Source organism: Balaenoptera ricei, chromosome 16, assembly GCF_028023285.1.
Source record: "Balaenoptera ricei isolate mBalRic1 chromosome 16, mBalRic1.hap2, whole genome shotgun sequence".
Lineage (NCBI taxonomy): Eukaryota > Metazoa > Chordata > Mammalia > Artiodactyla > Balaenopteridae > Balaenoptera > Balaenoptera ricei.
Genome location: NC_082654.1, coordinates 67959728 through 67987493, shown reverse-complemented (window position 1 = coordinate 67987493; position 27766 = coordinate 67959728). Strand labels below are relative to the sequence as shown.

Here is a 27766-nt window from a genome sequence, read left to right as displayed (position 1 = left end):
AGGAATAGAGCTGATAATGTTTATCCCATAGGGTTATTGAAAAAATTAAATAAGGTAATAGCATTCAACACAGAGTCTGCCCATAAGGGCAAGAATCACTGTTTGTTTTGTTATCTGGTATATCCTAAGAACCTAGAGCAGTGCCTGGAACATCAAAGTGGCTCAACAAAATATTTGTTAAATATATAATATCCCGATTAACTCTGATACTGGGAAGAATTTCACCCATCAACATGCTAAAAAACTGGCTTAATTTCTGTTTCTCATCTTGCAAACAGTATCACTAAATGATCCTCAAAAGTTATATAGTTTGTTCTCTGCCCTGACATGACTTCACCCAAACTGCCAAAGACAAGTGCCCTATTCTATCCTTAAAATCTTCCTCAGGAGAAGGCTGCCTAATCTTCATAGAACTCAAAACTCTTCCTCTCTCTGGTACAAACGTTACCTGCTTCTGCAACTACCTTTCTTATTCCCTCCTCTACCTCTGTCACTTTCTTACCCACTTTCTTTTAGAACTGCTCTGTATTCACTGCTTTTTTTCCCTTCCAACTTGTTAAAAATTCATTTTGAAGGTCATTCCTTGGGTTTTGTTCTCCTAAACCAGTGGGGACTGTTGGATTCCAGAAGCCAGCCTGCAGCCATGAGACATCTCATCCCAGGATCTACATAAAGGCCAGCCCTACAAACCATCGATTGTCTGTAGGTGGGATTCTGGTAAGGTTGGGTTCCATTTGGAAGCGGTTCTCTCAATTAGTATTATCTTCTTTTGAAGTGTTCAGGAATAAGTCCTATCTATCTTGGGGAAGAAAATTCACATGTAAAATGATTAATATAGGAAATTATTCTTTCTTTTGCTTTAATAGAAAATGTTTCTTGTTCATGTAAATTAGTTAAAATGGCAAAAAAAATGCATTAAAAATTTTAATCCTTCTCTCAGATGTCTAGGATAGTGTTAAAACCTTGATTACAACATCTTTAGTTGCATATACCTGGTTTTAGCAACATCCACATTTTTCTATCCTAAAAGACCCAAAGAACCAAAATGAAAACTTTAAACTACTTTGTGTGTAGACTCTTCTGTCATTAGGCCTGGCTTCTTTATTTGGCAGGAATATGCAAAATATTTACTAATATTAAAGATATTATAATGATAGGGAAAGAGAGTTATGACAAAAAAATGCTATAGGGTTTTTGTCCGATTAAGTGTTGTTTTCTGGTATGTGATATATAAATGAAAATGATAAATACAAATTTTTCAGGTTGCAGACATTTTTCTAGTTGACTTAAAGAGAATTATTAAAATAATATGGAAGTTACAGTCTTTTAACTGGATGCCCCTAAATTTTCTGATGAAGTCAAACAGAAGTATTTCTGACTTTCCAAAAAGAAAAAATGGCTGTTTGATACCTAAATATGCAATAAGCAGACTGTCTTAACAAAAGACAGGCTGATAAAAGAAAGTACAGACTTTACTCAACTTGATAATTCTGGCGCTTGCTTTGCTAACCTAGAGAATTACTTACAATGAAGGTGAAACAGGCTGGCAGCTCTGCAATGAGTTCACTAGAGAAAGGTAAATATCACCAGGAAAAGTCTCGATCTCACTCTACTCATTCTGCCACTATACAGAAATATGTATCCATGGGAACCACAGTCCCTAGCATGGAAGTGTCCATTTGACAGCAAAAAAGATAAGAATGTTTTCTGGAATAGAAAAGAAAAGAAAAAAATAATGGCATTGGGAATTAAAATTAATAATTTTAACTAGAATGCTACAGACTGTATTAATCAATTGATGTGTGGGATGGTCTCCTAAGGGGATGAGAGATGAGCGAGAGAGATTTTGGTGCATGGACTAAGAGGAAAGGACATTATTTGGGGGTAATTGATTGGGATGAGCAGGCCTGCTGCATCATTCTGGTAGCAAACTGTCAGCAGGTTATAGGAAGATACGGAGCTCAGGGATGGTGAGATGAAAAGACCACCCTGAACGTGAAGGTGTAGGAAGTCACTGGAAATACTTTCTCTGTTGTCAGACATTAGTCTTTTCAGTCACTCATTAAATTTGAGGAGCACTAATTATTAGGTTTGAGGCCCAGATTGGGCACTTAACTGTGTGTTCACAATTTTAAATATCTTGCTTTACTGTGACTTGAAAACTGACCTCTCTGAAGATGTTAAGTGTGCAAGGATGTCAGCCTGACAAAGTGGGCCTTTCTGTAGAGTTGTGGAGGTACTTACTCCTCATACAGAAGGAATTTTATGGGGAACGTATATTAATACTGATAAATTCAGAGATTTGCAAAGACCAGAGGGCAATTTTAAGAATATTGTATTTTCTAATACATTCACAGTTTTTGTTCATGTCATAAGACAAGCAGAAAGGGAATAATTAACAAATTTCCTTAGAAGTTTAGTGTTCGAATTTTTTTCCAGACTCATTCATTTAGTCCATTAGAAAGAAGGAAATATTTTAAGCCATTAATTTCCACTTGTGATAAGTAAAAGGGAAAGATTTATATTTATCACCTTTCCTATTTAATGAAAACCTTCCAGTTTTTCTAACTAAAAAACCTTGAGTGGATTATGATTTGACAGATATTTTCTAACTTCTCATTCTGATTTCAGGCTAATGTTTGCCAGTGATGCTGGTGGGTAACCAGGATGGAACGGTCCTTCAAAGGTGACAGAAACCCTCTCCTCCCTCTCAAAGATTTTTTTCCTTCATAAATTAACATAACTCAATTCCACTAAAAGAAAATGGTGAGTTTTGATTAGCAAGATAAAGCAAAAGTATCATTAGAAGAAGCACCGATCTCTGTGATGCAATTTCAAAAGATGCATAGATGGGCCACCAAGCAATCACTCTCATTAAGAAATTTCTGTCATTCCCCTGCAGAAGAAGGGCTTAGTTATAAATATATACACCACCTTCATACTTACTGATTAGATTCATTTAACTATGTTTTATAATGTGAGGATTTGTTAATATATTTGCTGCTAATTTTTCTTCTAAGTATTATACTATTAGCGGGTTTGAATTGAATTAAATCCTGAAGTGCTGCCCACTGCAGGAATTGAGTCAGGTGGACAGATGTCCTTCTCAGCTCTGTGCATCTTGTTCTTATTGCACCTTTGATTATTGCACCAGACTTTACTCCTGGGACATTCTCCAAGTTAATTTTTTTTTTTAATTAAGTTTTGCTTAATTATAGTTTTTTGCTTTGATCTAAGCTGGAAATCCCTCTACTTTGAAGAGGAGGACTTGTTCACGTCTCATTTTTAAAGAGTCATTTTCTTAAGATAGATACAGAGGTTATTTGATAAGTGTATAATTTCAAATTAGTTATGTTCTTTTGGCATCCAGTGCTGCTGCATTCTAAACTCTAACCTGTGGAAAGCTGATGTAGAATTAAACAGACATTAGATTTTGTAAATGAGACTCTTATGGTTCTTGAGCATGTGGCTTTAGGAACTAAGATATACTAGTAGTTTGGTAATTTTTTTAAAAAATTATTTTCTCAACTAAATTATAAATTCACACTTCTACCTGAGAAAAGGAAGTGTCATAGATGTAACTCTTGTAATGTCTACTCTTAGAACAGAAAATGATGGTAGCATGTCAACAAAAGAAATTCCCTGTTTTGCCTCAGTTAGCTAGCTAGTTCTGGACAATATAATTATCTGGATTCTCTAATTCCTTTCTGCACTGTCTTTTCTTTTAGGGAGTGGACTCTGTCCAGAATAATATTGATCGTGGGCCAGTGCATACCGCAAGACAGGCAGGAGCTTATTGCTTTCACTCTTAGAAAGCGTATGTATCAATACTTAGCCCAGGTAACCTAGCGTTTCAGAAGAACAATATAACATATTACAATGAAAAGTTTACATTTTCCCCATTATTTATTAACATATTGACCGATTAAATCCCTTTCCCATACCATTTCGTTCAAGATACCACACACATCATGCTCTCAACCTTTATGCCTTCTTATGTTTCACACATTCTTTTACCCAAACTGGCCCTCCAAATGTCAGCTGATGTTGCATGTTTAGACTTTACCTAGTCAAACTAAGATGACATGGTTGTTGAAACAATTCATTGATGGAAATGTTTTACAAAGTGAAGTCACGATTTTTGTATAATTTTGATAAAGTAGAATAGGAAATTCATGTTTAAAATCCTGTGAATGGGAACTCTATGCATGAGAAAAGGTAAAACTGAAACTTAACTCCTCCAGCGACAGACAGAGAGAAAGAAGTAGAAAGAGAAAAGCAAAGCACTAGACTCTGAAACTGTTATAAAGTCCATTATGAACTCAATTCGGGACGAGCACAATGACTGCAGTTATAAAATGACCTCAGTGACTTTTATTTTAAAAAATGTTATTAAAATCACTCCAGCTTCTTTGCCACTAACTCTACTTCAGAGTTCAGTGGTACAATTCACACACATTTTTTGAGTTATATTTTACTCAATGACAAAATGTTTTTCCAACTGGCCTTTTCCTTTTAATTACACTTGCAAGGTGATACAAATGGAGTCATGCAGAACTCCTTGCATTTCTGTTATCAATCATAACTCGCTTGGGGATAGAGTTAAATGCCCATTTCCCCAATGGATGATTGATAACTCTTCCTCCATATATGTAGTATTCTGGTGGGCCTTTCTAACTCCAAAACTCAACGTGCAGAACTGCTGAACACAGTGGAGTCCTGAAATGCACATTTGTGGCATGAAAACTCATTGTAAACTTTATAATGTTAATAAATTGTTTCATAAATAATTAAGGCGGACCTTGAAAATCCAGAAAGTAACTTGATTGCTCAAGCTTGGTTAGTTTCTGATGGATATTAGCCCAATCAGTTGACAGTTGTCACAAATATCTAGAGATTGATTTTTTTTTTTTTTTTCCCTGTAGAAGGAATCACACATGTCTGTCAGGTTACATCAGATAAAGGAAGTATGGAGATTAAATGGGAAAGTATTTTATGAAATCTTTTGTTTCCATTGAAAACCAAGTCAAGAGCTCATATCACTATTTTAACTCAAAATGAAAAGGGTGAGTATACTTAAGCTGTTACAGATGAACAGGACTCATTTTGAGTCTCCTGTGCTCATTTAGTAATGAATATAAGATATTCTCTGTGATGGGAAAGGCTGAATGATACCTGAAAGATTTCATTCATTCAGCAAGCATCTGTTGATTACTTATTAATAAGTAATCAACAGATGCTTGCTGGCCATACAGAAATGACAATGGCATGATCCCAAATATATGTTGCTCATGTTGGTTAGGCTTTCAGTGTTTTACATTATTTGTGGGTTAAATTCTAAGTTAGTGAACTTACAGAACTAATCAAGTGTAAAAATAAAGCAGTGTGTTTAGCCAGGACTTTGTAATATAAACACTAGAGTAGAAGAGTGGTTTCAGTAGATATGTCTTCCTCTAAATTCACTCATCACTTGCACTGGGTGGATTTTTTTCTTTGCTGAGCCTCGTCTGACAGCTGCATACGTTTCCTCTGGTTTCTCTCTTTTAATCAAGGGTTTTTTTGCAGGAGCCTTCATTCTCCACATAACAACTGGGTGCCGGGGCCCAGCAGGACTCTGAATTCGGATGATCTTGGTTGAGGCAATGTAAGACATTTTCACTGTTTGCACTACAGCATTCATTAAATTTTTGGCTGCTTGGATCAGGGAGGTGACACTGTCCAACTGTAGGAAAAAAACAAAAAACAAACTATTATTCAGAGAATGTAATCAGGAATTTAAAGAGATTTAATGTTACAGAAAATGAAATGTGCCACTTTGTTTTTATCCCAGACATGAATGAGTTATTCCTCATTTTATATACCTATGTAAATTATCACATCAATCTATATTTAATCATTTATCTAGTTATCTGATGCATAAGTAGATCCATATTCTATTTTCTAAGATGATAGCTTAGATTTTTTTTCTTGGTTTTCAGTGAAATCAATTCTGTACCTTCTATATCATATCATAAGAACCAGATGGTCACTGCTTTCTTTGTAATGGATCTCCATACTTCCAGGGTTAATGTTCACCCCTTTTATAAGAAATGACTGTCTACAGTAAAAGCTATATCATATATAAGTAACTTAATAAAACAACAACTGAAAAATCTTCTCAGGGAATTCGTAGTCTACGATAAAAATATCATACACACATATGCATATACACATGCATGTATACCACTCATTTTCATGAATATTTCCCAAATAATTCCACCTACAAGAGTCTCTTTTTTTAAAAACACGTAATTCTTAACACCTATCAGGCAGTGTGTTAAAACAGATCTTTTCAGTCAAAGTTGGTTAAATTCCAGATCTGCCATTTAGTAACATAAACAAATCATTTAACTATTTTCATCCTAGTTTCCTCAGATATAAAATAGGAAAAGAGTACTTATTGAAGGTAAATAACACGTGTAAAGAGCCTAGTAGACTGCCACATAGTTGTTATTAAATATTTCCTTTGTTTCTTGTGAAGGCTGACAAAATTGCTTAATTATAAAGATATACCAATGAAATTACTAAAAGACACCTTTTCCTACATAATTCTATTTTGTAATTGTTGTTACGTTCTCTGGGTTGTTCACTAAAACCATCTCAGGGCAAAATGAGGTGATATTCCTAGAATCTTACAAAATACTTCAGAGCTAAGCCCAGTTGGTTCCTTTTTATATAACTAATGCCTCTCCCATTATTTTAGTTTGGCAGATTGTCATCCACAGCCAACTCATACGGGAAGATGCGCTTCCACTGTCACCTGGCTGTGGTGTGTGCTGTCAGGTTGAGGCTCAGACACTGCCTCTGTAGTTACTGAAATCCATCAGCGGCTGACTGGCCTGAGTACTCCACCTTTGCAGTTCGAGGAGTCTCATCTCACACACAGAATAAATGAGCGAAGGAAAGTAGTAAGCTCAGGTTATGTGCCTGGGGCAGTGGTCTAGCTGGCTGCTTCCTCGGTGGAAAATTTAATTAGCTCCATTATATGCCAACCCTGAAATCCTTGAAAAGGTAACACCAAAAAATATGTAATTTGAAAGGCAGTAATACTTGAAAACTACACATCGTTGAGTCTTTTTACTTATTGGAGCCAGAAATGTAAAATCTTTGTATGTGTCAGGAATGACAAATTTTTTTACAAACATTAAACAGGATTTCATGAAGCACTCACATGTATTTCAGAGAACACTTAGAACTTCTGAATCTGTACACAACTTAAAAAAAAAAAAAAGACAGACTTTGAATAGAATAACACACTTTGTTATTAATGTTACTCTGTGGACAAACTGCACGCTAAAGTCTGCTGTTTAATAATTAGCAATTTTCATTAAAGACCTCCTAGAGCTAGTTAGATTCTGAAAGTAGTTTCCAATCTCACTGTAGTAAGAAGAAAGTTTTTCTAAATGATGAATTAACCTGAATAGTATTGAGGATCCTTGGTAATCTTCTCTTTCAAACATGAAATTATTCGGTGTATTCTGAGGGCTCTGTGCTGCCATTAAGTCTTCTGGAGAAGAAGGTCCTAGTGACCTGCTGTCATTCAGGATTTCACCAGGGCCTCTGGCCTTCCCACCCTAAAACTTACATTCTCTTCTCCTTTTGACTCTGTAATCTTGTCATGTATAGATTGTATTTATTTCATTTGCTTTTGAAGCAAATGAACCCACCCATACAAGTGGGTTTTATACATAAACCTATAGTCTTGAAAGGTTGTTTAAGTTAAATTCATGACTTAAACTGTGGAAACTGACTTGTCTTCTTTCCTCACTGAATCAGCAAAGCCCTGTCTGTAACATTGTGATTTCTTATTCTGGCCTCTGACAAATCTTTTTATTTTAAAATCCTAAATGACTGTAGCAGGACTTCTCCTCCAGTAGACTGAAGAAAACCATAGGACAAATTATCCCTCTAGGAGAGCATGAAAACTAGTTTTGCAGACAGATTAGGACAATTGCTGCAAGAATACTGTTATTTCATGAGGAAAGCTTGTAAGACATTCTATGAGGATCTTTGAGGTCCAAGAGCTATATTCCCTAAGATGCCTGACTTTTTGCTATTAGCCAAATCACAGGCCACACAAGCAAGGGGCACAGACAAGCCAAGCAAATGGTAGGAAATTTTGTTTGAGGCCTAAGCAGTGCCTCAGGCCTACTCATAGAGAATAACTGCACAATTTCATGTCTCCAAAAAGTATTATAAGTCCTCTTACCAGGCTTAGTTTAATGAAAAATCCTCCAAGGGAAGAATTCAAAAGAATTCCCTTTGTGGAAACAAAGCATATTTGAGTAGGGTAATGTACCACTTTGGGATCTCTTTGTTCAATTTCTTGAACAAGGTTTTCTGAATTTCACAAGTGTACCTGTGCAAGTGAGAATGTTATTTTACTCTAAAGGCCTGGTAGCGTAAACCAATCAGACTATAAAACTCAGGTCCAAAAATTCTCTTACCATTACAAATCACTTTCATCAACTGAAAAGGCTTCTAAGTAGATGTAACTTGAAATGTTTGCCATAAAACGAGCTATTTTTCCTAACATCTGGTGACAGTCCTCTCTGATTTGGATGAAGTGTTCTTGGATCAAGGTATCAACTGAGAAATGAAATGGCTTCTAAGGCCCTGAAACCTTCTAAGGTTATATGTAAATATTTGCATGCAAGTACATATAAGCAGCTTCCTGTTGCCTTCTTTCCATAAAAGTGGATGAGGTTAAAAAAAAATAAAGAAGATCTTGATCCAAATTTAAGGCCTGTGATCTATATAAATTGGAAGTCTGTTCTCCTACCATAGTAAATAGGAATATAGCCATCCTTCTCATGGTAGTGACTTGTGCTTATTCTTACAATACTGATATGGTTTCAAAGTAACTGAACTTATGGGTCTATTAATGTCACAATAAGATCTTCAATATTGTCTATGTTCAAAAGTAAATTGGACATAGTTCATAAGTTCTGCCTCTTTTTTTTTGAGGATCTACATGAATATAGAGATGGTGCTCAGTGTTGGCTCTAACTGAAAGATGTATTTTGCAAATAATCCAAATTAAGACCGTCTAAATAGGGTCCTTCTCAATATTATCATTCTACAGATCTTAGTTCATTTTATTGTAATGTCTCTTTTGTGCTTTGTGGTGTGTAATCTGTGATTTCAGTTAAGCTACAGTACAAATCTGTCCAGTTCTAAGAATGTTCTCAGACAAAAGGCTTGGTCCTAGTTCGACATGTGTCTGCAAGCCTTTGCTGTGGAAAAGGATTATAACAACAATAAAAGGTATGTTCTTTTTCCTCATAAAATGTCAAAATTTTGTTCATGTATACATAAAATGGCTGGATCTTTTTACAAAACTCGAAGTTAAATACCTGTGATAAAAGTCCTCAACAACTACATCAGGGTGGAATGTTTGCTGGCAAATCTTTGTTCAAATATTACTGTAATTGTTGACAGTTAAGAGGAATATTCAAGAAAGACATGCTAATTATTCCTTCTTTTAATTTTGTAAGTTCCTCATCTACGTTATGTCAGAACACCAGAATGTCTTGTACTATACTACTCTAACTCTCCACATTCTGGAGACAAGACCTTCGTCAGAAATGTGTTTTGCATGAGGTTGCTAACTCCCACTGATGTAGATCCCACACCCGTGCACCTGGGCTGTCACCTGGGGAAAGCATAGATAGCTCCCCAACCCCTGTGTGAACTGCCATGGCAACTACAGTCTCTGGGACTCCTGTGGAGAGAAAAGCCTGGTGTTGCCTGGAAAAATATATTTCCTGTCCTATAACCTTCTAGGTAAACTGGTGCCAAGGGTAGCCTATGATATTCTTGTAAGTCTCAATGTTTACCTGAACTTAAAGACCCCTGGTGGATGTAGCACCTACACAAAAGTAGTACTTGAAAGGCAAATGTGTGTGGTCTGGCTCCAAGTATAATAACAGCTTGTAATAATTGCTGATATCTATTGTGTGTTTCCTATGTGTTGGCGCGGTTCTAAACAGTTGACATAAGTTAACTCACAGCAGTCCTATGAGGTGAGTACTATTATTATCTCCATTTTAAAGATGAGGAAACAAAGGAACCAGAAGGTTTGGTCGCTGTCTCAAGGCGACCCAGCTATTAAATGGTAGAGTTGGAATTGGAGCCAAGGCAGTGTTGTTCAAGTACCTGGTACTTTTACCCATTACACAACCCTGCCCCTCAGTAATATGTCACTTCCAATGTGTATTTATTTTCAGATATTGTACAGTTGAAGAAGGTGCACCAACATTAATACAATGTCTAAAATTTTAAAAAATGACTATTCAGGGACTTCCCTGGTGGCGCAGTGGTTAAGACTCCGTGCTCCCAGTGCAGGGGGCCCGGGTTCGATCCCTGCTCAGGGAACTAGATCCCACATGCATGCCGCAACTAAGGGGCCTGCCGGCAACAACTAAAAGAGCACACGTGCCACAACTAAGGGGCCCACCTGCCATGACTAAAAAACCCAGCACAACCAAATAAATAAATGAATAAAATAAACATTTAAAAAAAATGACTATTCAATAACTGTTTTTAGAAAGGTTACAGAATTTTTGCATGCATGTTGGTACTAAGAAAAATGAGGGTATCTTACTTGCCCCAATGTATTTTGTTAGGATGATGGTTTGATAGTGTTTATACTCCATTATTTTCCAAGCAGTACTTTTTTGAAATAGTAAATAGAAATACTCAGTCATCCTTATAAGCCCCAGTTTGAAGACTTTCAGATTAAAGATATTTTCTAACAAAACCTTTTAAAATTTTAAAATGTACAGCTCAGTAAACATATCAATAAGGCAAAGATAAACCATAAACAAATCATATTATAGTTTCTAGGACGTGGAATTGTATAACATTTACTTCATCTTTAAAATGTGTCGTACTGTAAATACAAAGCAAACTTTTTTTCTGATTCTCAAACAAAATTAAATAAATTTGTTTGCCTTGGTTTTGCAGGAGAAACCAGGATTTTGTCCCCAGATCCTGGAGTTTCTAGTTAACCGGCACTTAGTTTTAAAATGCTCAGTTAAAGTATTTGGAAATAAGGTCAACATAGGTAACGTTAAAGGGCATTACATATGTGTGTTGGTAGATAACAAGTGACAGCTTAAATATTTCTTAAAAGTAAACACTGTTATAGTCTTCCTAACTTATAATTGATCTAATAATGGTAGTTGTACACCATAGGAAATATTTAAATACACATTTGTTAGCAAAAATACATCATCTAATTCAACATGTTTTTAGTATCCACCCTGAACTTTTCTTGAGGACCTAGTTTTATCCAGATACTTGCTTAACACATACTTTTGTTTCTGAACAGATTTTTAGAAGAATGGCCTGTATTGAAAACATTCTCCTTTTTAGGTTGCATTCAAAAATGTTAAAGAGCCAGGCTGGCTTAATGGGAAAATCAAATAAGGGGCTTTGTTAAGGCTAGTCAAAATGGAGTTATACATCCAAATTGAAATTGTCAAGCTTATAATTAAATTGAGAAGGTGGTGCCTTCTTTGAATATGAAGAGTTATTCCAGTGGGCCACTGATAGGATTCATCTTGTAAATTTGTCCTTTGCCAGCTCTCCATTAGATCATGACAACAGAAAAGGACAACTTAAGTTGAAAGGGGGAAAATCAATGTATGGAATAACTAAAGAAATTTAACACTGCTGAAAGGGCCATACGTGAAATGAAATATGACATTTATTCAGTTGTAATATATTGTCCTGTCAAAAAGCATTTTCAGATCTTACTGTTTTCTAAAGCACATATTCCAGGCCAAAAACATTTTATGTAGATGAAATAATAAAAAACATAACACCAATTCAGGTGGCTACTCAGAATGCTTTTTAATTCTATTTGAAATGGCCTATTTTAGAAATACTATTGGTAATGTTAGTGATTAGCTATCCTATAGTCATGTTGGCTTAAAGGCAGATGATTAGCTGAAGAACTACTTTTCTATAACAATTATACCCCAGCTACTAGTTACACAGATTCTTTACTAAGTAGGGCTAGCAGGAGGGGCTGGGTTTGGCATGGTTCTCTGACCCTCTGTGTTTCAGCCTGTGCTGTTCTTCTCTCCAGCATCAGGCAGCGCTCTGAGTTCTGCCCTCTTCACAGACATCTACTGATAATACTCAACCTGACATCTTAATGACGTTGCAAGAACTCTGTGCTGAGAGTAAGAAAGCACCGTTGTTGGTCCTAGATCGTACACTCATCTCTTGCATGACCTTAGGTAAGGAAAAACTAGGTTGTGTGAAGCTAAAAATCCAAATAGCATCGGTTCTCCAATCCATGTAAGGACTTCCATTTCATAGACCTTTTCACGTTCCTCAGTACTATTTTTCAACCTGTCTTGATCATCATCATTCTACCATTTTAACCCCTCTAGTTGCAGTAGTAAACATTTCTTAGCTTGCTTCTGTCTGCTACAAACAACCAGTAGAAGACAGATGTCCATGTTCCCAGCACTGATCCATGGGTTACTGTCTCTTAGAGAATCCCCTCACTGGCCAGATGGGTTTCTAGATAAATTGGTGGCCACCAACCTGAAGGTGACAGACAACGCTTTTGTGTCTTTAGCCAATTACTGCACCCATTCTACCCAAACACTGTTTCAAACTTCCACTCTCATCAAACCTTTGTCACCTCACATTCTCACTTGTTCTGCAGATTACTTCACTTAAAATATAAAACAAACAAGAAAGCAAACAAACAACAAAACATTAACGAAAACAGAAGCAGCAAAATGAAACTGCCTGAACTGGTCCTTAATTCTTGTCCATTTTTATTAAAATGAAAGTTATCTCTTTTTCTCTCTATAAATGATACTTCTAATTATACCCTAGATTCTATTCCTTCTCTGCCTTCTTGGAGATTTTGCACAATTACTAATTATTTTCTACCAATGCATCTTCCTTCTATTCCTTTCTGTTGGCTTTTTCACTGTAGTATTTGTTTTTTATATTTTTATTGAAGTATAGTTGATTTACAATGTTAGTTTCAGGTGTACAACACAGTGATATAGATCATAATACATTTAAAGCTTTTATAAAATATTGGCTATATTCCCTGTGCTGTACATTACATCCTGTGTCTTATTTATTCATACATAGCAGTTTGTATCTCTTAATCCCATACCCCTATCTTGTGTCTCCCCACTGTTAATCACTAGTTTATTCTCTATATCTGTGGGTCTTATTTCTGTTTTGTTATACTGACATTTGTTGTATTTTTACATTCCACATATAAGTGAAAAAATACAGTGTTTGTCTTTCTCTGTCTGACTTACTTCACTAAGCATAATATGGTACAGGTCCATCCATGTTATTGCAAATGGCAAAATTTCATTCTTTTTTATGGCTGAGTAATGTTCTGTTTTCCTGACACACACACACACACACACCCCCCACATCTACTTTATCCATTTATCTTTTGATAGATGTTTAGTTGCTTCCATATCTTGGCTACTGTAAATAATGCTGCTATGAACATTGGGCTGCATATATCTTTTCAAATTAATGTTTTCATTTTCTTTGGATATATACCCAGGAGTGGAACTGCTGGATCATGTAGTAGTTCTATTTTTAATTTTTTGAGGAGCCTCCATACTGTTTTCCACAAACCAATTTACATTCCCAATAACACTGAACTAGGGTTCTCTTTCTCTACATACTCACCAACATTTATCATTTCTTGTCTTTTTGATGGTAGCCATTCTGACCGGTGTGAGGTGATATCTCATTGTGGTCTTGATTTGCATTTCCCTGATGATTAGAAATGTTGAGCATCTTTTCATGTGCCTGTTTGCCATTGGTATATCTTCTTTGTAAAAATGTCTATTCAGATCTTCTGCCCATTTTTTAATATGGATTGTTCGTTTTTTGGATACTGAGCTGTATGAGATGTTTATTTGTTTTGGAAATTAACCTCTTATATGACATATCATTTGCAGATATCTTCTCCAATTCAGTAGGTTGTGTTTTCATTTTATTGTTGGCTTCCTTTACTGTGCAAAAGCTTTTAAGTTTGATTAGGTCCCATTTGTTTATTTTTGCTTTTGTTTATCTTGCCTGAGGACACAGATCCAGAAAAATACGTCTAAGGCTTATGTCAAAAAGTATACTGCATATGTCTTGTTTTAGGAGTTTTACGGTTTCAGGTCTTCTGTTAGGTCTTTAATCCATTTTGAATTTATTTCTGTATATGGTGTGAGAAAATGTTGTAATTTCATACTTTAAAAAAATTTTTATTTTATATTGAAATACAGTTGATTTACAATGTTGTTAGTTTCAGGTGTCAGTTATACATATATGTATATCTATTCTTTTTCAGATTCTTTTCCCATATAGGTTATTACAGAGTATTGAGTAGAGTTCCCTGTGCTATACAGTAGGTGCTTGTTGATTATTTATTTTATATATGGTAGTGTGCATATATTTATCCCAACCTCCTAATTTATCCCTCCCCACCACCTTTCCCCTTTGGTAACCATAAGTTTGTTTTCTAGGTCTGTGAGTCTGTTTCTGTTTTTGCAATTTCATGCTTTTACATGTAGCTGTCCAGTTTTCCCAGCACCACTTCTTGAAGAGACTTTCTTTCCCTGTTGTATATTTTTGCCTCCTTTGTCATAGATTAATTGACCATAAGTTTGTGAGTTTAATATTCTGTTCCATTGATCTATGTGTCTGTTTTTCTGCCAGTACCACACTGTTTTGACTGCTGTAGCTTTGTAGTATAGTCTGAAGTCAGGAAGCATGATAACTTGCAGCTTTCTTCTTTTGTCTCAAGATTGCTTTGGCTATTTGAGGTCTTTTGTAGTTCCAAATAAATTTCAGGATTATTTGTTCTAGCTCTGTGCAAAATGTTGTGGGTATTTTGATAGGGATTGTATTAAATCTGTAGATTGCTTTGGGTAGTATGGATATTTTTAACAATATTCATTTTTCCAATTCATAAACATGGGATCTTTCCATTTATTTATATCATCTTCAGTTTCTTTCACCAATGTCTTATAGTTTTCAGAATATAGATCTTTCACCTCTTTGGTTAAATTTATTCCTAAGTATTTTATACTTTTGATGTGATTGTAAATGGGATTGTTTTCTTGACTTCTCTTTCTGATAACTCATTATTTGTATATAGAAAACCAACAGATTTCTGTATATTAATCTTGTATCCTACTACTTTACTGAAATCATTTTTTTTGTTCTAACAGCTTTTTGGTGGAGACTTTAGGGTTTTCTATATATCATGTCATCTGCAAATAGTGACGCTTTTACTTCTCCCCTTCCAATTTGGATGCCTTTTATTTCTTTTCTTCTCTGATTGCTGTGGCCAGGACTTCAATACTGTGTTGAATAAAAGTGGTGATAGTATGCATCCTTGTCTTGTTCCTGATCTTAGAGGAAATGCTTTCAGTTTTTCACCACTTAGTATAGCGTTAGCTGTGGGTTTGACATAAATGCCCTTTATTATGTTGAGGTATGTTCACTCTCTACCCACTTTGTGGAGAGTTTTTAACATGAATGAATGTAGAATTTTGTCAAAAGCTTTTTATGCATCATATGATTTTTTTATGGTTCCTTTTGTTATCCACACTGATTTGTGGATATTGAAACATCCTTGCATCCTTAGAATAAATCCCCCTTGATCATGATGTATGATCCTTTTAATATATTGTTGGATTTGATTTGCTAATATTTTGTTGAGGATTTTTGCATTATGTTCATCAGTGATACACTGGCCTGTAATTTTCTTTTTAGTGATATCTTTGTCTGATTTTGATATCAAGCTAATGTTGTCCTCATAGAATGAGTTTGAAAGCATTCTTTCCTCTACAAGTTTTTGGAATGGTTTGAGAAAGATACGTGTTAACTCTTCTCTAAAAGTTTGGTAGAATTCACTTGTAAAACCATATGGTCCTGCACTTTTGTTTGTTGGGATTTTCTTTTTTTTTCCTGATTCCATTTCATTACTAATAATTGCTGTGTTCATGCTTTCTATTTCTTCCTGATTCAGTCTTGTGAGACTGCACATGTCTAGGAATTTCTGTTTCTTCTAGGTTGTCCATTTTATTGGCATATAGTTGTTCTTAGTGATCTCATATGATCCTCTGTTTTTCTGTGGTGTCGGTCATAACTTCTCCTTTTCCATTTCTCATTTTACTGATTTGGGACCTCACTCTATTTTTCTTGATGAGTCTGACTAAAGGTTTACCAATTTTGTTTATTTTTTAAAGAATCAGCTCTTAGTTTTATTGATCTTTTTTAATATTCTCTATTTCATTTATTTCTCCTCTGAGCTTCATGATTTCTTTACTTCTACCACCTTTGGGTTTTGTTTTTTTCTTCTTTTTCTTGTTCCTTTAGTTGTTGTAAGGTTAGGTTTTTTATTGGAGACTTTTCTTGTTTCCTGAATTGGTCTTGTATCACTATAAACTTTCCTCTTAGAACTGCTTTTGCTGCATCCCATAGATTTTGTATCATTGTGTTTTGCTTTTATTTCTCTCCAGGTATTTTTTGATCTCTTCTTTGATTTCTTCAGTGATCCATTGGTTGTTTAGTAGCATATTGTTTAGCCTCCCCATGTTTGTGTTTTTTTGCAGTTTTTTTTTTTTTTCCTTGTCATTGATTTCTAGTCTCATAGAGCTTTGTTTGGAAAAGATGCTTGATATGATTTCAATTTTCTTAAAATCTTTTTGGGATATAGGGCTAGAGCTGGAGGGGCTGGAGCCTGAGCCAGGTGCACACTGTGGCTTCTCCTATGCTCAATGGCCATCACAGCCCTGTTGGGGTTGGAAGTGAGACCCAAGGAGCTGGAGCTGAGGCCCTGAGAGAGCTGGGTTTCTCCTGGGTGTGGTGGCAGTCTCTGACTTGGTTTCAGATGTGGCCGGGGCCTAGGGGCTTGAAGCTACACTTCTGTGCTTGTTTCATTTTTCCCTGTGTGTATTCCTTGGCTGGAGACTGGATCATGTTTGGAGAGGTTGATGCCACACCACTGAGCTGGCCCCACCCCTCCCAAGTGGGCAAGAGACACATGCTCCTGTGATGGTGGTTTCTGCCTGGAGCTATCATTACTCCCTCCAAAGTGTGTGCAGGGACAGATGAGAGAGTTGGGAGTAGCTGCCTCCATTCTCTCCAAATTTGTGCACTCTTGTTGGCAATGGTTGCCTTGCATTAGTGGGGAGCAGCACTGAAGCAAGAGGGTCTGGAGTAGGAGCCTGGTGTAGGCTGAGGGGCACAGAGTCCCAGGCAGTTTTAAATTTGCTGTCTCTGTGCTGTGACTGAGAATAAGCAAGTCTGTGTATTCTTCAAGAGTAGAGTCTTGGTTTCTTACAGCCCTCCAGTAATCAATCCCCACTGGTTTTCAAACCAGCTAAGGGGGCTCATCTTGCCAGTGTCAAATCCCAGGGATGGGGTGCCTAATATGTGGCTTGAACCATGTTTTCCCCTGGGAAGATCCCCTAGTCTGTGATATCCCTCCTCTTCTTTGTCTCCCACTAGGGATGTGTCTCTCAACCAGATCACTTCTCCTCCCTTTCTACCAGGCCCCAGGTTGATTTCATCAAGAGTTGCTGTACATGTAGTTGTAGTTTTGATGTGTTTTTGAGGGGAGGTGAGCCCAGTATCCTCCTACTCCTCCATCTTGATCTCTCTCCACCTTCACTGTATAGTATTTAAATGTTCATGAAACCCTATCTTAAAATATAGCCAGACTTTTTGAAAGGTTTTCTATACTCCCTGACAATATTTTCTTCACTTCTCACTTATTCTCAAGCAGTCAAACTCTTAGTACGTTTTCCCTTTTTTTCTACTAGATACTGATAGATATATACACATATTAAATATATACAGTTTAATATATAATTAAAATATATAATATCTAACATTACATATGTGTTAAATATATAACACATGTTAAGTAATTTAATGTGTAATCTTGTATATTTGGTTTCTTTCAATCATTTATAAGATCAATTAATTTTCATTCTGCTATCCTATTCCATTACATAAAGAGTATATAGTTTATTTAGCCATTTTTCTGTTGATGGACTTTTACATATTTGGGGGCTATTATGAATAGCAATTTATAACTATTCTGGCATGTATATTTTGGTGAACAAATGTATGAAATTTTGTTGGGTAGATACCTGAGAGTGCAATTGCAGAGTCATAAAAATGCATATCCACAGATTTCCAAAGTGCTGTTGCAAATTTACACTCCCACCAGCAATATATGAGAGTTCCAGTTGCAACACATGTTCACCTATGCCTTTTTCCCCATCTTTTTCACATTAGCCATTTTGTCAGGTTTATATTTAAGATTTTAATTGGCACTTCCCTGATAACTAATGAAGCTGAGCATATTCTTATATGTTTATACTAACCTGCATCTAGAGACGTTGCAAAATGCACTTAATAATTCTTAAATATTTTTCCAGATTTTTGGATTTTCTTAGTATATACAAAGCATGTCATCTATGAATACTGACAATTATATTTCTTCTTTTTTATTTTCTTTTTTTCCCTTGTATTATTACACTAGGTAGAAATACCAGTACAGAAGTGGTGATACCAGGTATTATTTTATTCATCTTCCATCTCAGAGAATGTTTTCAATATTTAAGCATTGATTTCTTAGTTACCTCATGGACTAGATACTTATTTTTTTGAATTTTCTGGTAAGAGAGGATTTACCAGTTTTCTTTTTATTTTCTACCTAAAATACTATTGTAATTAGAGAACATGCTCTGAATGATTTCAAAAATGTACTATTATTTGTTGAGGCTTTCTTTATGACCCAACATGTGGTCAAATTTGATATGTGTCAGGAATACAGGAAAGTAAACTTTAGTATTGTTATACCAGTGTTGTTTTATATCAGATAGTTTCCTTGAGCCTCTTCTCAGTCAAGTCAATCCCCATCCCAGGTTTCAGGCAACAATTGATCTTTCTTTGTATCACTGTAGATTAGATGTACCTTTTCTAGAGATGCATACAAATGAAATTCTACAGCATGTACTTTTTGTGTGTTTTACAAGTACAATGCTGAGGGAAAGCAAGCTTCACCCATGTTACTGCATGTATCAGTAGTTTATTATGTTTATTGTTGAGGAGTATTAAATTTTATATGTATACCAAAACTTACTAATCCAGTCATCTGTTGACTAGCATTTTTTTTTTTACAATTTTTATTATTATGAAAAAAGATGCTATGGCCATTCTTGTACAATTATTTTGTAGTATGTTTTTATTTATAAGAAACTATCAAAATGTTGACCAAAGTTATGTTACCATTTTAAATTACCGCCAGCAATAATATTAAATTATAATTGCTCTACATCCTAGGCCATATTTTGTATTTTTGATCCTTTTAAATTTTAGACAGACATTCTAGTGAGTATGAAGTGGAATGTTACTGTGGCTTTTCTCTGATTGTTAATGATGTCGAGGATATATTAGAGTACTTAATGAATATTCACACATTTTTATCTGTTAAATAAATATTTTGCTTCATTTTTTGGATTACCATCTTTCTAAGTTTTCTTTATATATTCTGGATACAAGTCCTTTGTATATTTTCTTCCAGTCTGATTTTTCTTTTAAGGTTCTTGTCTGAGTCTCTTGAGAAGTGCAAGTTTTTAAATTTGATGAAATATTTATCAAAGATTTTCTTTTATGATTTAGATGTTTGCAGTTTTATGTTTAAGGCTAGGGCCAACTTTGTATTGATTTCTGTTTATGGAGTGATGTACAGTACATTTATTTCTTATTGATAACCAACCAGTTTTCAAGCACCATTTGGTGAAAATACTCTTTTCCTTTAAATTATCTTGGACTCACAGTCAAAATTAAATTGATCATCATATGTGGGTAAGTCCATTTCTGGACTTTCAATTCTGTTCCATTTCTATGTTTTTCTTTATCTATCTATCTATCTTAAATACTATATATATAACTTTGTTTGGAAGTAAAATATATTGAATATAAACTTGTTCTCCTAAATGATTTGATTATTTTAGGTCATTTGAATTGCTATATGATTTATAAAATTAATTAGTTTGGTAAGTCCTACAAAATGCCTACTGGGATATTGATGGGGATTATGTTTAGTATAGTATATGGATCAAGCTGGATAGAAATGACAACTTAGCAACATTGACTCTCAATCTATGAAGAGAGTTTGTTGTTTTTGGTTTAAACGTCTTGCATATATGACAATAGATTTTTCCCTATTAAATTATTTTTTAATGCTACTATAAAAGAAGTTATTTTGAAAATGTCATTCTCCAATTTTTCATTGCTGGCATATAATGGATTTTTGTTAGTTGTTTGTATTTTGGTCTTGTTTCTTGCAACATTTCTACAGTCCACAAATTGTCTCTAGGAAGAAATCTGGAGCTGACCTTGTTTGTTTTCCTTCTCTCAGAGATTATGGTCTTCTGATATTTATTGACCAGTATTTGAAAATATTTCTAATATATATCTCATTCAGTGTTGTGGTTCCTCAGGTTATGTTTACAACTATCATATTACTCATTGTTTCATTTTACTTATTTTCATATTATCTATTTTCCTGTCTTGTTTTGGGAGGCTAATGAAATATTTTACATTATTCCATTTTTACTCCCTAGTACCTCCTCAGTTATACATACATTTAGACTACTTTTGATTTGGTTCCTCTGAAGATAAAAACATGCTTCTTTGATTTACTAAGGTTTAATATAAAGTATTACTTATACCACACTTCTGTGATGTTAGAATCATAGAAAATTTGAATTCTACCTACTCATTTCAATTTTTACAATACTGTCTGTCATCCTGAATTTCAATTCTAAACATATTATAAACTCAATAGGGAAATTGTAGTATCACTTTGTACAGTAAAATTACCTTGGACTCACCATTCTCCTTCATTTAGTTAATCACCAAGGTCCGTTAGTACAGAAGGAAGGTATTGACAGGATTAAGCTAAACTATTACTACCTTAGAGCAGGTCAATATCTAACTAACTTACTTAGAGCCCCAAAACATATTGCAGTTATCCATTTTGCTCCCCTCTAGTCCATTCTCTACATTAAAACTAAAAATGATCTTAAAAAAAACCAACAAAAAAACCATTTCTTTTACAGTACACTGATGGATTTTCATTAGACTTATCTTCATTCTAAGCTTTTGTTACAGATCCCAAAGGCTTAAATTATCTTGTCTCTTCCTGCTTTAACCAACTTTATTTATTGCTTTTACATTATGAGGTCCAGCCATACAATGAAACTAAGTAAAATATTTTAGTTTTTAAATATGCCACATATTTCTCCTCACCTCCAAGCCTTTTCACAAGGGAACTCTTCTTCCCTTAGGTGTTACATTAATATCACTTTCTCAGGGAAGCATTCCATGATACCTAGACTAGGCTGGAACACCTTTTTATATGTTGTTATAGCAATTTATATTTCATCTAACATTAGAGTCATCATAAGGCAATGAGGTCCATGGAGAAGAGATAATACTCTCATTTTTACCCTAATTGTTTGACACAAGTTACAGGAAATATTAGACACAAAAATAACTTGAAATATTTATGAGTCCCTGTGTCTTTCATCACAAGAAACTTGAGGAGGAAGTTTGGACTTTGGAGCACAATGATCCAAATCCCAAAAAGTTAAGTTAGTTAGCAGAAGAAAAGAAATCAATCAATCAATCATAAAGATTAGAGCAGAAATAAGTGAACTAGAGATGAACAATAGAAAAGATCAATGAAAGTAAAAGCTGGTTCTTTGAAAAGACAAACAGCCAGATTCATCAAGGAAAAAGGGAGAGGGCTCAAATCAATAAAATGAAAAAGGAAACGTTACAAAGGACCATACTACTATCAAGCAACTCTATGCCAATAATATGGGCAACCTGGAAGAAATGGACAAATTCATAGAAAGATACAATCTCCCAAGACTGAACCAGGAAGAAATCACAAGTACTGAAACTGTAATTAAAAAACTCCCAACAAGCAAAAGTCCAGGACCTGATGGCTTCACAGGCGAATTCTATCAAACATTTAGAGCAGAATTAACACCTATCCTTCTGAATCTATTCTAAAAAATTGCAGAGGAAGGAACACTCCCAACGTCATTCTGTGAGGCCAACATCACCCTGATACCAAAACCAGACAATGATACCACAAAAAAAGAAAATTACAGGTCAATATCACTGATGAACATAGATGCAAAAGTCTTCAACAAAAATACTAGCAATCCGAATCCAACATGATCAAGTGGGATTTATCCCAGGGATGCAAGGATTTTTCAGTCTCTGCAAATCAATAAATGTGATACACCACATCAGCAAATTGAAGAATAAAAACCATATGATCATCTCAATAGACGTGGAAAAAGTTTTTGACAAAATTCAACACCCATTTATGATAAAAACCCTCCAGAAAGTGAGCACAGTGGGAATATACCTCAACATAATAAAGGCCATATATGACAGATCTACAGCTAACATCATCCTCATTGAAAAGCTCAAAGCATTTCCTCAAAGATCAGGAACAAGACAAGGATGTCCACTGTCACCAGTTTTATTCTACATAGTCTTGGAAGTCCTAGCAATGGCAATCAGAGAAGAAAAAGAATTCAAATTGGGAAAGAAGAAGTAAAACTGTCACTGTTGGCAGATGACATGATATTATACACAGGAAATTCTGCAGATATTACCAGTAAACTACTAGAGGTCATCAATGAATCTGGTAAAGTTGCAGGATACAAAATTAATAAACAGAAATCTGTTGCACTTCTATACACTAACAACAAGAGATCAGAAAGAGAAATTAAGGAAACAATCCCATTTACCACTGCATCAAAAAGAATAAAATACCTAGGAATAAACCTACCTAAGGAGGCAAAAGACCTGTACACAGAAAACTATAAGATACTGATGAAAGAAATCGAAGATGACACAAACAGACGGAACGATATACCATGTTTTTGGATTGGAAGAATCAACGTTGTGAAAATGACTATACCCAAGGCAATCTGCAGATTCATTGCAATCCCTATCAAATCACCAATGACATTTTTCACAGAACTAGAACAAAAAAATTCATAATTTGTATGGAAACACAAAAGACCCCGAATAGCCAAAGCAATCTTGAGAAAGAAAAACAGAGCTGGAGGAGGCAGGCTCCCTGACTTCAGACTATCCTACAAAGCTCCAGTAATCAAGACAGACAGTATGGTACTGGCACAAAAACAGAAATATAGATCAATGGAACAGGATAGAAAGCCCAGAGTAAACCCATGTACCTATGGTCACCTAATCTATGACAAAGGAGGCAAGAATATATACAATGGAGAAAAGACAGCCTCTTAAATAAATGGTGCTGGGAAAACTGGACAGCACATGTTAAAAAAAAATGGAATTAGAACATTCTGTAACACCATACACAAATATAAACTCAAAATGGGTTAAAGACCTAAATTAAGACTGGATACTATAAAACTCTTAGCAGAAAACATAGGCAGAACACTCTCTGTCATAAATTGCAGCAATATCTTTTTGGATCTGTCTCCTAGAGTAATGGAAATAAAAACAAAAATAAACAAATGGGACCAAATTAAAAGCTTTTGCGCAGCAAAGGAAACCATAAACAACATGAAACGACAACCCACATAATGGGAGAAAATATTTGCAAATGATGCGACCGACAAGGGCTTAATCTCCAAAATGTACAAACAGCTCATACAGCTCAATATCAGAAAAACAAATAGCCCAATCAAAAAATGGGCAGATCTAAGTAGACATTTCTCCAAAGAAGACATACAGATGGCCAAGAGGTACATGAAAAGATGCTCAGCATCGCTAATTATTAGAGAAGTACAGATCAAAACTACAATGAGATATCACCTCACACCACCCAAAATGACCATCATCGAAAAGTCTACAAACAATAGCTGGAGAGGGTGTGGAGAAAAGGGAACCCTCCTACTGTTGATGGGAATATAAATTGGCACAACCACAGTGGAGAACAGTATGGAAGTTCCTTAAAAAACTAAAAATAGAGCTACCATATCATACAGCAATCCCACTCCTGGGCATATATCGCTAGAAAAACATGGTTCAAAAGGATACATACACCCTGATGCGCACTGCAGTGCTGTTTACAATAGCCAAGACATGGAAGCAACCTAAAATGTCCATCAATAGATGAATGGGTAAAGAAGACATGGTATGTATATACAATGGAATATATAACTCAGCCATAAAAAAGAATGATGTAATGCCATTTACAGCAACGTGGATGGACCTGGAGATTACCATACCAAGTGAAGGAAGTAAGTCAGAGAAAGACAAATATCACATGATATCACTTACATGCAGAATCTAAAAAAAAAAAAAAAATGATACAAATGAACTTATTTACAAAACAGAAACAGACTCACAGACTTAGAGAATGAACTTACGGTTACCCAGGGGGAATAGTGGGGAGAGATAGACTGGGAGTTTGAGACTGACATGTACACACTGCTATATTTAAAATAGATAACCAACAAGGACGTACTGCATAGCACAGGGAACTCTGCTCAATATTCTGTAATAACCTCAATTGGAAAAGAATTTGAAAAAGAATAGATACATGTATATATATATAACTGAATCACTTTGCTGTACACCTGAAGCTAACACAACATTGTTAATCAACTATATTCCAATATAAAATAAAAATTTAAAAAATTATATGAAATATTTAAGTTATAGAACTATACAGAAACCATATATAAAATATTTTCAAAGATAGGCATGATTTCAATTATTCTATTCTTCCCCAAAACAATATTTCCCAGACATTCCACAGCCAAGGTCCATAAAACAAAGTTTTCTGGTGTCTAGAAATGGCATTCTTGATTAAATGATGCTTTTCATTATTTGTCAGAAAATTCCAAATTCCTACATTTAGATAAAGATCACTCAGTGATTTAAATGTAATATCAATAAGATATGTCTAATAGCCTAAGAATAAAATCATTTTTGTAGTATATAACCTATTATATTTGAGTCTCAACTCACCACATCCTTGATATGCGGTCAGGGAAGAAATTAATTAGCTTCCCTGAGCTTCTGTTTCCTTTCAGGGTTGGTTGTTAAGATTAAGTGTGATACTTAGGTAGGGCTCTACACATACATGTACACATGCACATAATGAGGCTATGATTTTTACAAATCTATAAAGTCAACTGGCAAATACTACAACACAGAATTTGGAGATTTGGATGGAACAAAACTAAGGACAAATTCTGCCTACGTTTGCAAAGCCAGGAACAGCACAAGAACATTTCTTGAGAATAAGGTGCAAGAGCAAGTACTAAGACTCTTTCTCATCCCAGCACGCGCGCGCGCGCGCACACACACACACACACACACACACACACACACATATATATATATCTCAAATCAGCATGAAGCCAGTTCTGCTCATCACAATTCTTTCAGTGAGTGTATCAGTCAGGGTCCAGTGAGGAAGATATAAACTATTTCAGGTGTTTCAAACATGGAATTTAACACAGAAAATTGATTACTGTGAGGCAGCCCTCAATCTGCCATCAGCATGAAATATTACCATTCCTAGTACTGAATGAAATGGAAAAGGTGAAGCTATGACAAGCAGCCAAAACACCGAAAGTGGATGACTGCTTGCCAGTAGAATGCCGATTGCTCCCACTGGTTAAACCTAGCTAAAAAGTAGTAGTCAAAAAAATCTCGGGTAGAGGAAGGTTCTGGGAGCAAAAGTGACCATGACTAGCAAAATAAGATTTTTGCCTGAGCTAGCACATCCCCTCAATTTCAGTGTGTCATGGTTTCATTCAGAAAATCTCACAGAACGTACCTTTCCATTTCTGTGATTATAATATTATGTGTGTTTGAAAAAGAAAGTTCATGTCTTTGCTCTCATTAAATCAAACAAATGTTTACACAAAATCAAGTGGTTCTTTTCCTACCTCTATTCTTAGTAAAAAAAAAAAAAAAAAAAAAAAAAAATGGGAGAATGCTGGCTTCTTTAGCTCTCAAAGATTTTACATACTTACGATCTTTAAGATGCTGTCAAACACACCTATACTTCTTTAGAAAAGTTTTGCTATTTTGTTGGGAAAATAGAGGCTACAGGAATAAGGGAGTGCATAAATGAACTCTAAATTATTATACAGATAAGCATATACATTTTATATATTTATATACAGGATGTGGTTTTCTGACAGTAAAATGTCACCTTCCCTGTTTTGAAGTACATCTGAAATTCCACCTCATGTTACAAATTTCCTTTGCAACCTAGATTTTCCAGAGTCTTTGATGATTTGACCATGGTTTAAACATAACTCTATAAAATATAGCATTAGTCTCTATTTTAAAATTAAAAACTGAATTTCGCAATTATCTATAAAATAAGAGCTATACTGAAACCATGACTCGCTTTAGACAACTGTCAGTTTTCTGGACTCTTGTGTACCTTTTTAATATCGTATGCTTCCTGTGATCTCACTTAAGTGGTAGATCTGGGTGCGACTCCAGCCTCATGCCCGCTATGTCCTACAGACATTACAGTCATGTTCTGTGTCAGTGGTTTGAATCTAGGATAGGAAGCAGCAGCATTAACTCCTACCATTATTGCTTCATCCACACACTGGAAGGAAAGGGCAGCAGGTAACAAGACAGAACAGTGCTTCAGAAATTATTCCAGGGAAAGACTGGCGCAGCATAATGCTGTTATCTCAAATGCGAAGCATGGAATATGTCAGGTGTCAAAAACGTACCTCGAGGAAAACAAAGTGTTTTGAAAAATGACTGTCTTCTATTTATTTGAGACTCACGAACTTTGTATCTGAGTAAATATCAGAGGTTAGAAAAGCATCCACATTGGGGAAATACTAAAATGTTCTGTTCTGGAATTTAGTCTCTTTTCAAATCAGAAATCTCTCTCGTCTTGCCTAGAATGTCTTATAAAACAGAAAACCCTCTTCCAGAGTCTTTCTATAGATAATCACAGCTGTCTCTTAGTTGAGGGGATGAGATTCAAAGGCATTTCAGAGCAGCTGGTTGTTTCCTCCCAGCTGCTTGGAAAATGGGAAACTTTATTGGCAGCAAGCCCCAACCCCAAAGCAGTAGATATCTAAACTAGCTCTCAGGCACTGGAATTCAGCAGGCAACCAGCAGAAACATGAAGCCATGAGTGTTTTTTAATCACTGTGATCTTAGCTGTTGTGTGAATTTAAAGAATAAAGCCCACAGGGTCGGTAGGTTACTGTATAGGTGTGCAGGTATGTGTGGGGAGAGGGGAGGAAGGACGGAGAGCCAGGTGGTTAGGTATATGGACTCTGGAGACAAACTACTTAAATCCGAACAAGTTCTTTCTCTAGGTCTCAGTTTTCTGCTCTGTAAAATGGAAAACCAACAACATCTACCTCGTAGGATTGCCATGAGGACAGATTAAGGATGTAGCACAATGCACCATATATACACTGATTCACTGTGATTATTATATTACTAAGGTTTTGAAAACAACAACATTCCATTCCCACTGGTTATTGCAAAAAGTAAAAGAATGAGGAAGGGGGAAGTTGTAATAGTGACCCCTATTTTGTAAACTTGTGTCAAGACCATATGCTTTAAAATAGTATCTATAATCCTAATAACAACCCTATGGGGTAGGTATTATTTTTCCCAT

At 35.3% G+C, this 27766-nt stretch overlaps 1 protein-coding gene across 4 annotated transcripts in view; it reads right to left on the bottom strand.

Moving 5' to 3' along the window:
• Positions 1 to 4351: 4351 nt before the first annotated feature.
• The window catches only part of CTNNA3 (catenin alpha 3), a 1736704-nt gene continuing 1713289 nt past the window's right edge, over positions 4352 to 27766 (bottom strand). For all 4 annotated transcript variants that reach the window (XM_059899110.1, XM_059899112.1, XM_059899111.1 and 1 more), the window contains one exon: positions 4352 to 5722. In XM_059899110.1, the coding sequence (XP_059755093.1) occupies positions 5435 to 5722 (288 nt within the window). In that variant the 3' untranslated portion in view covers positions 4352 to 5434. The remainder of the gene's footprint in view (positions 5723 to 27766) is intronic.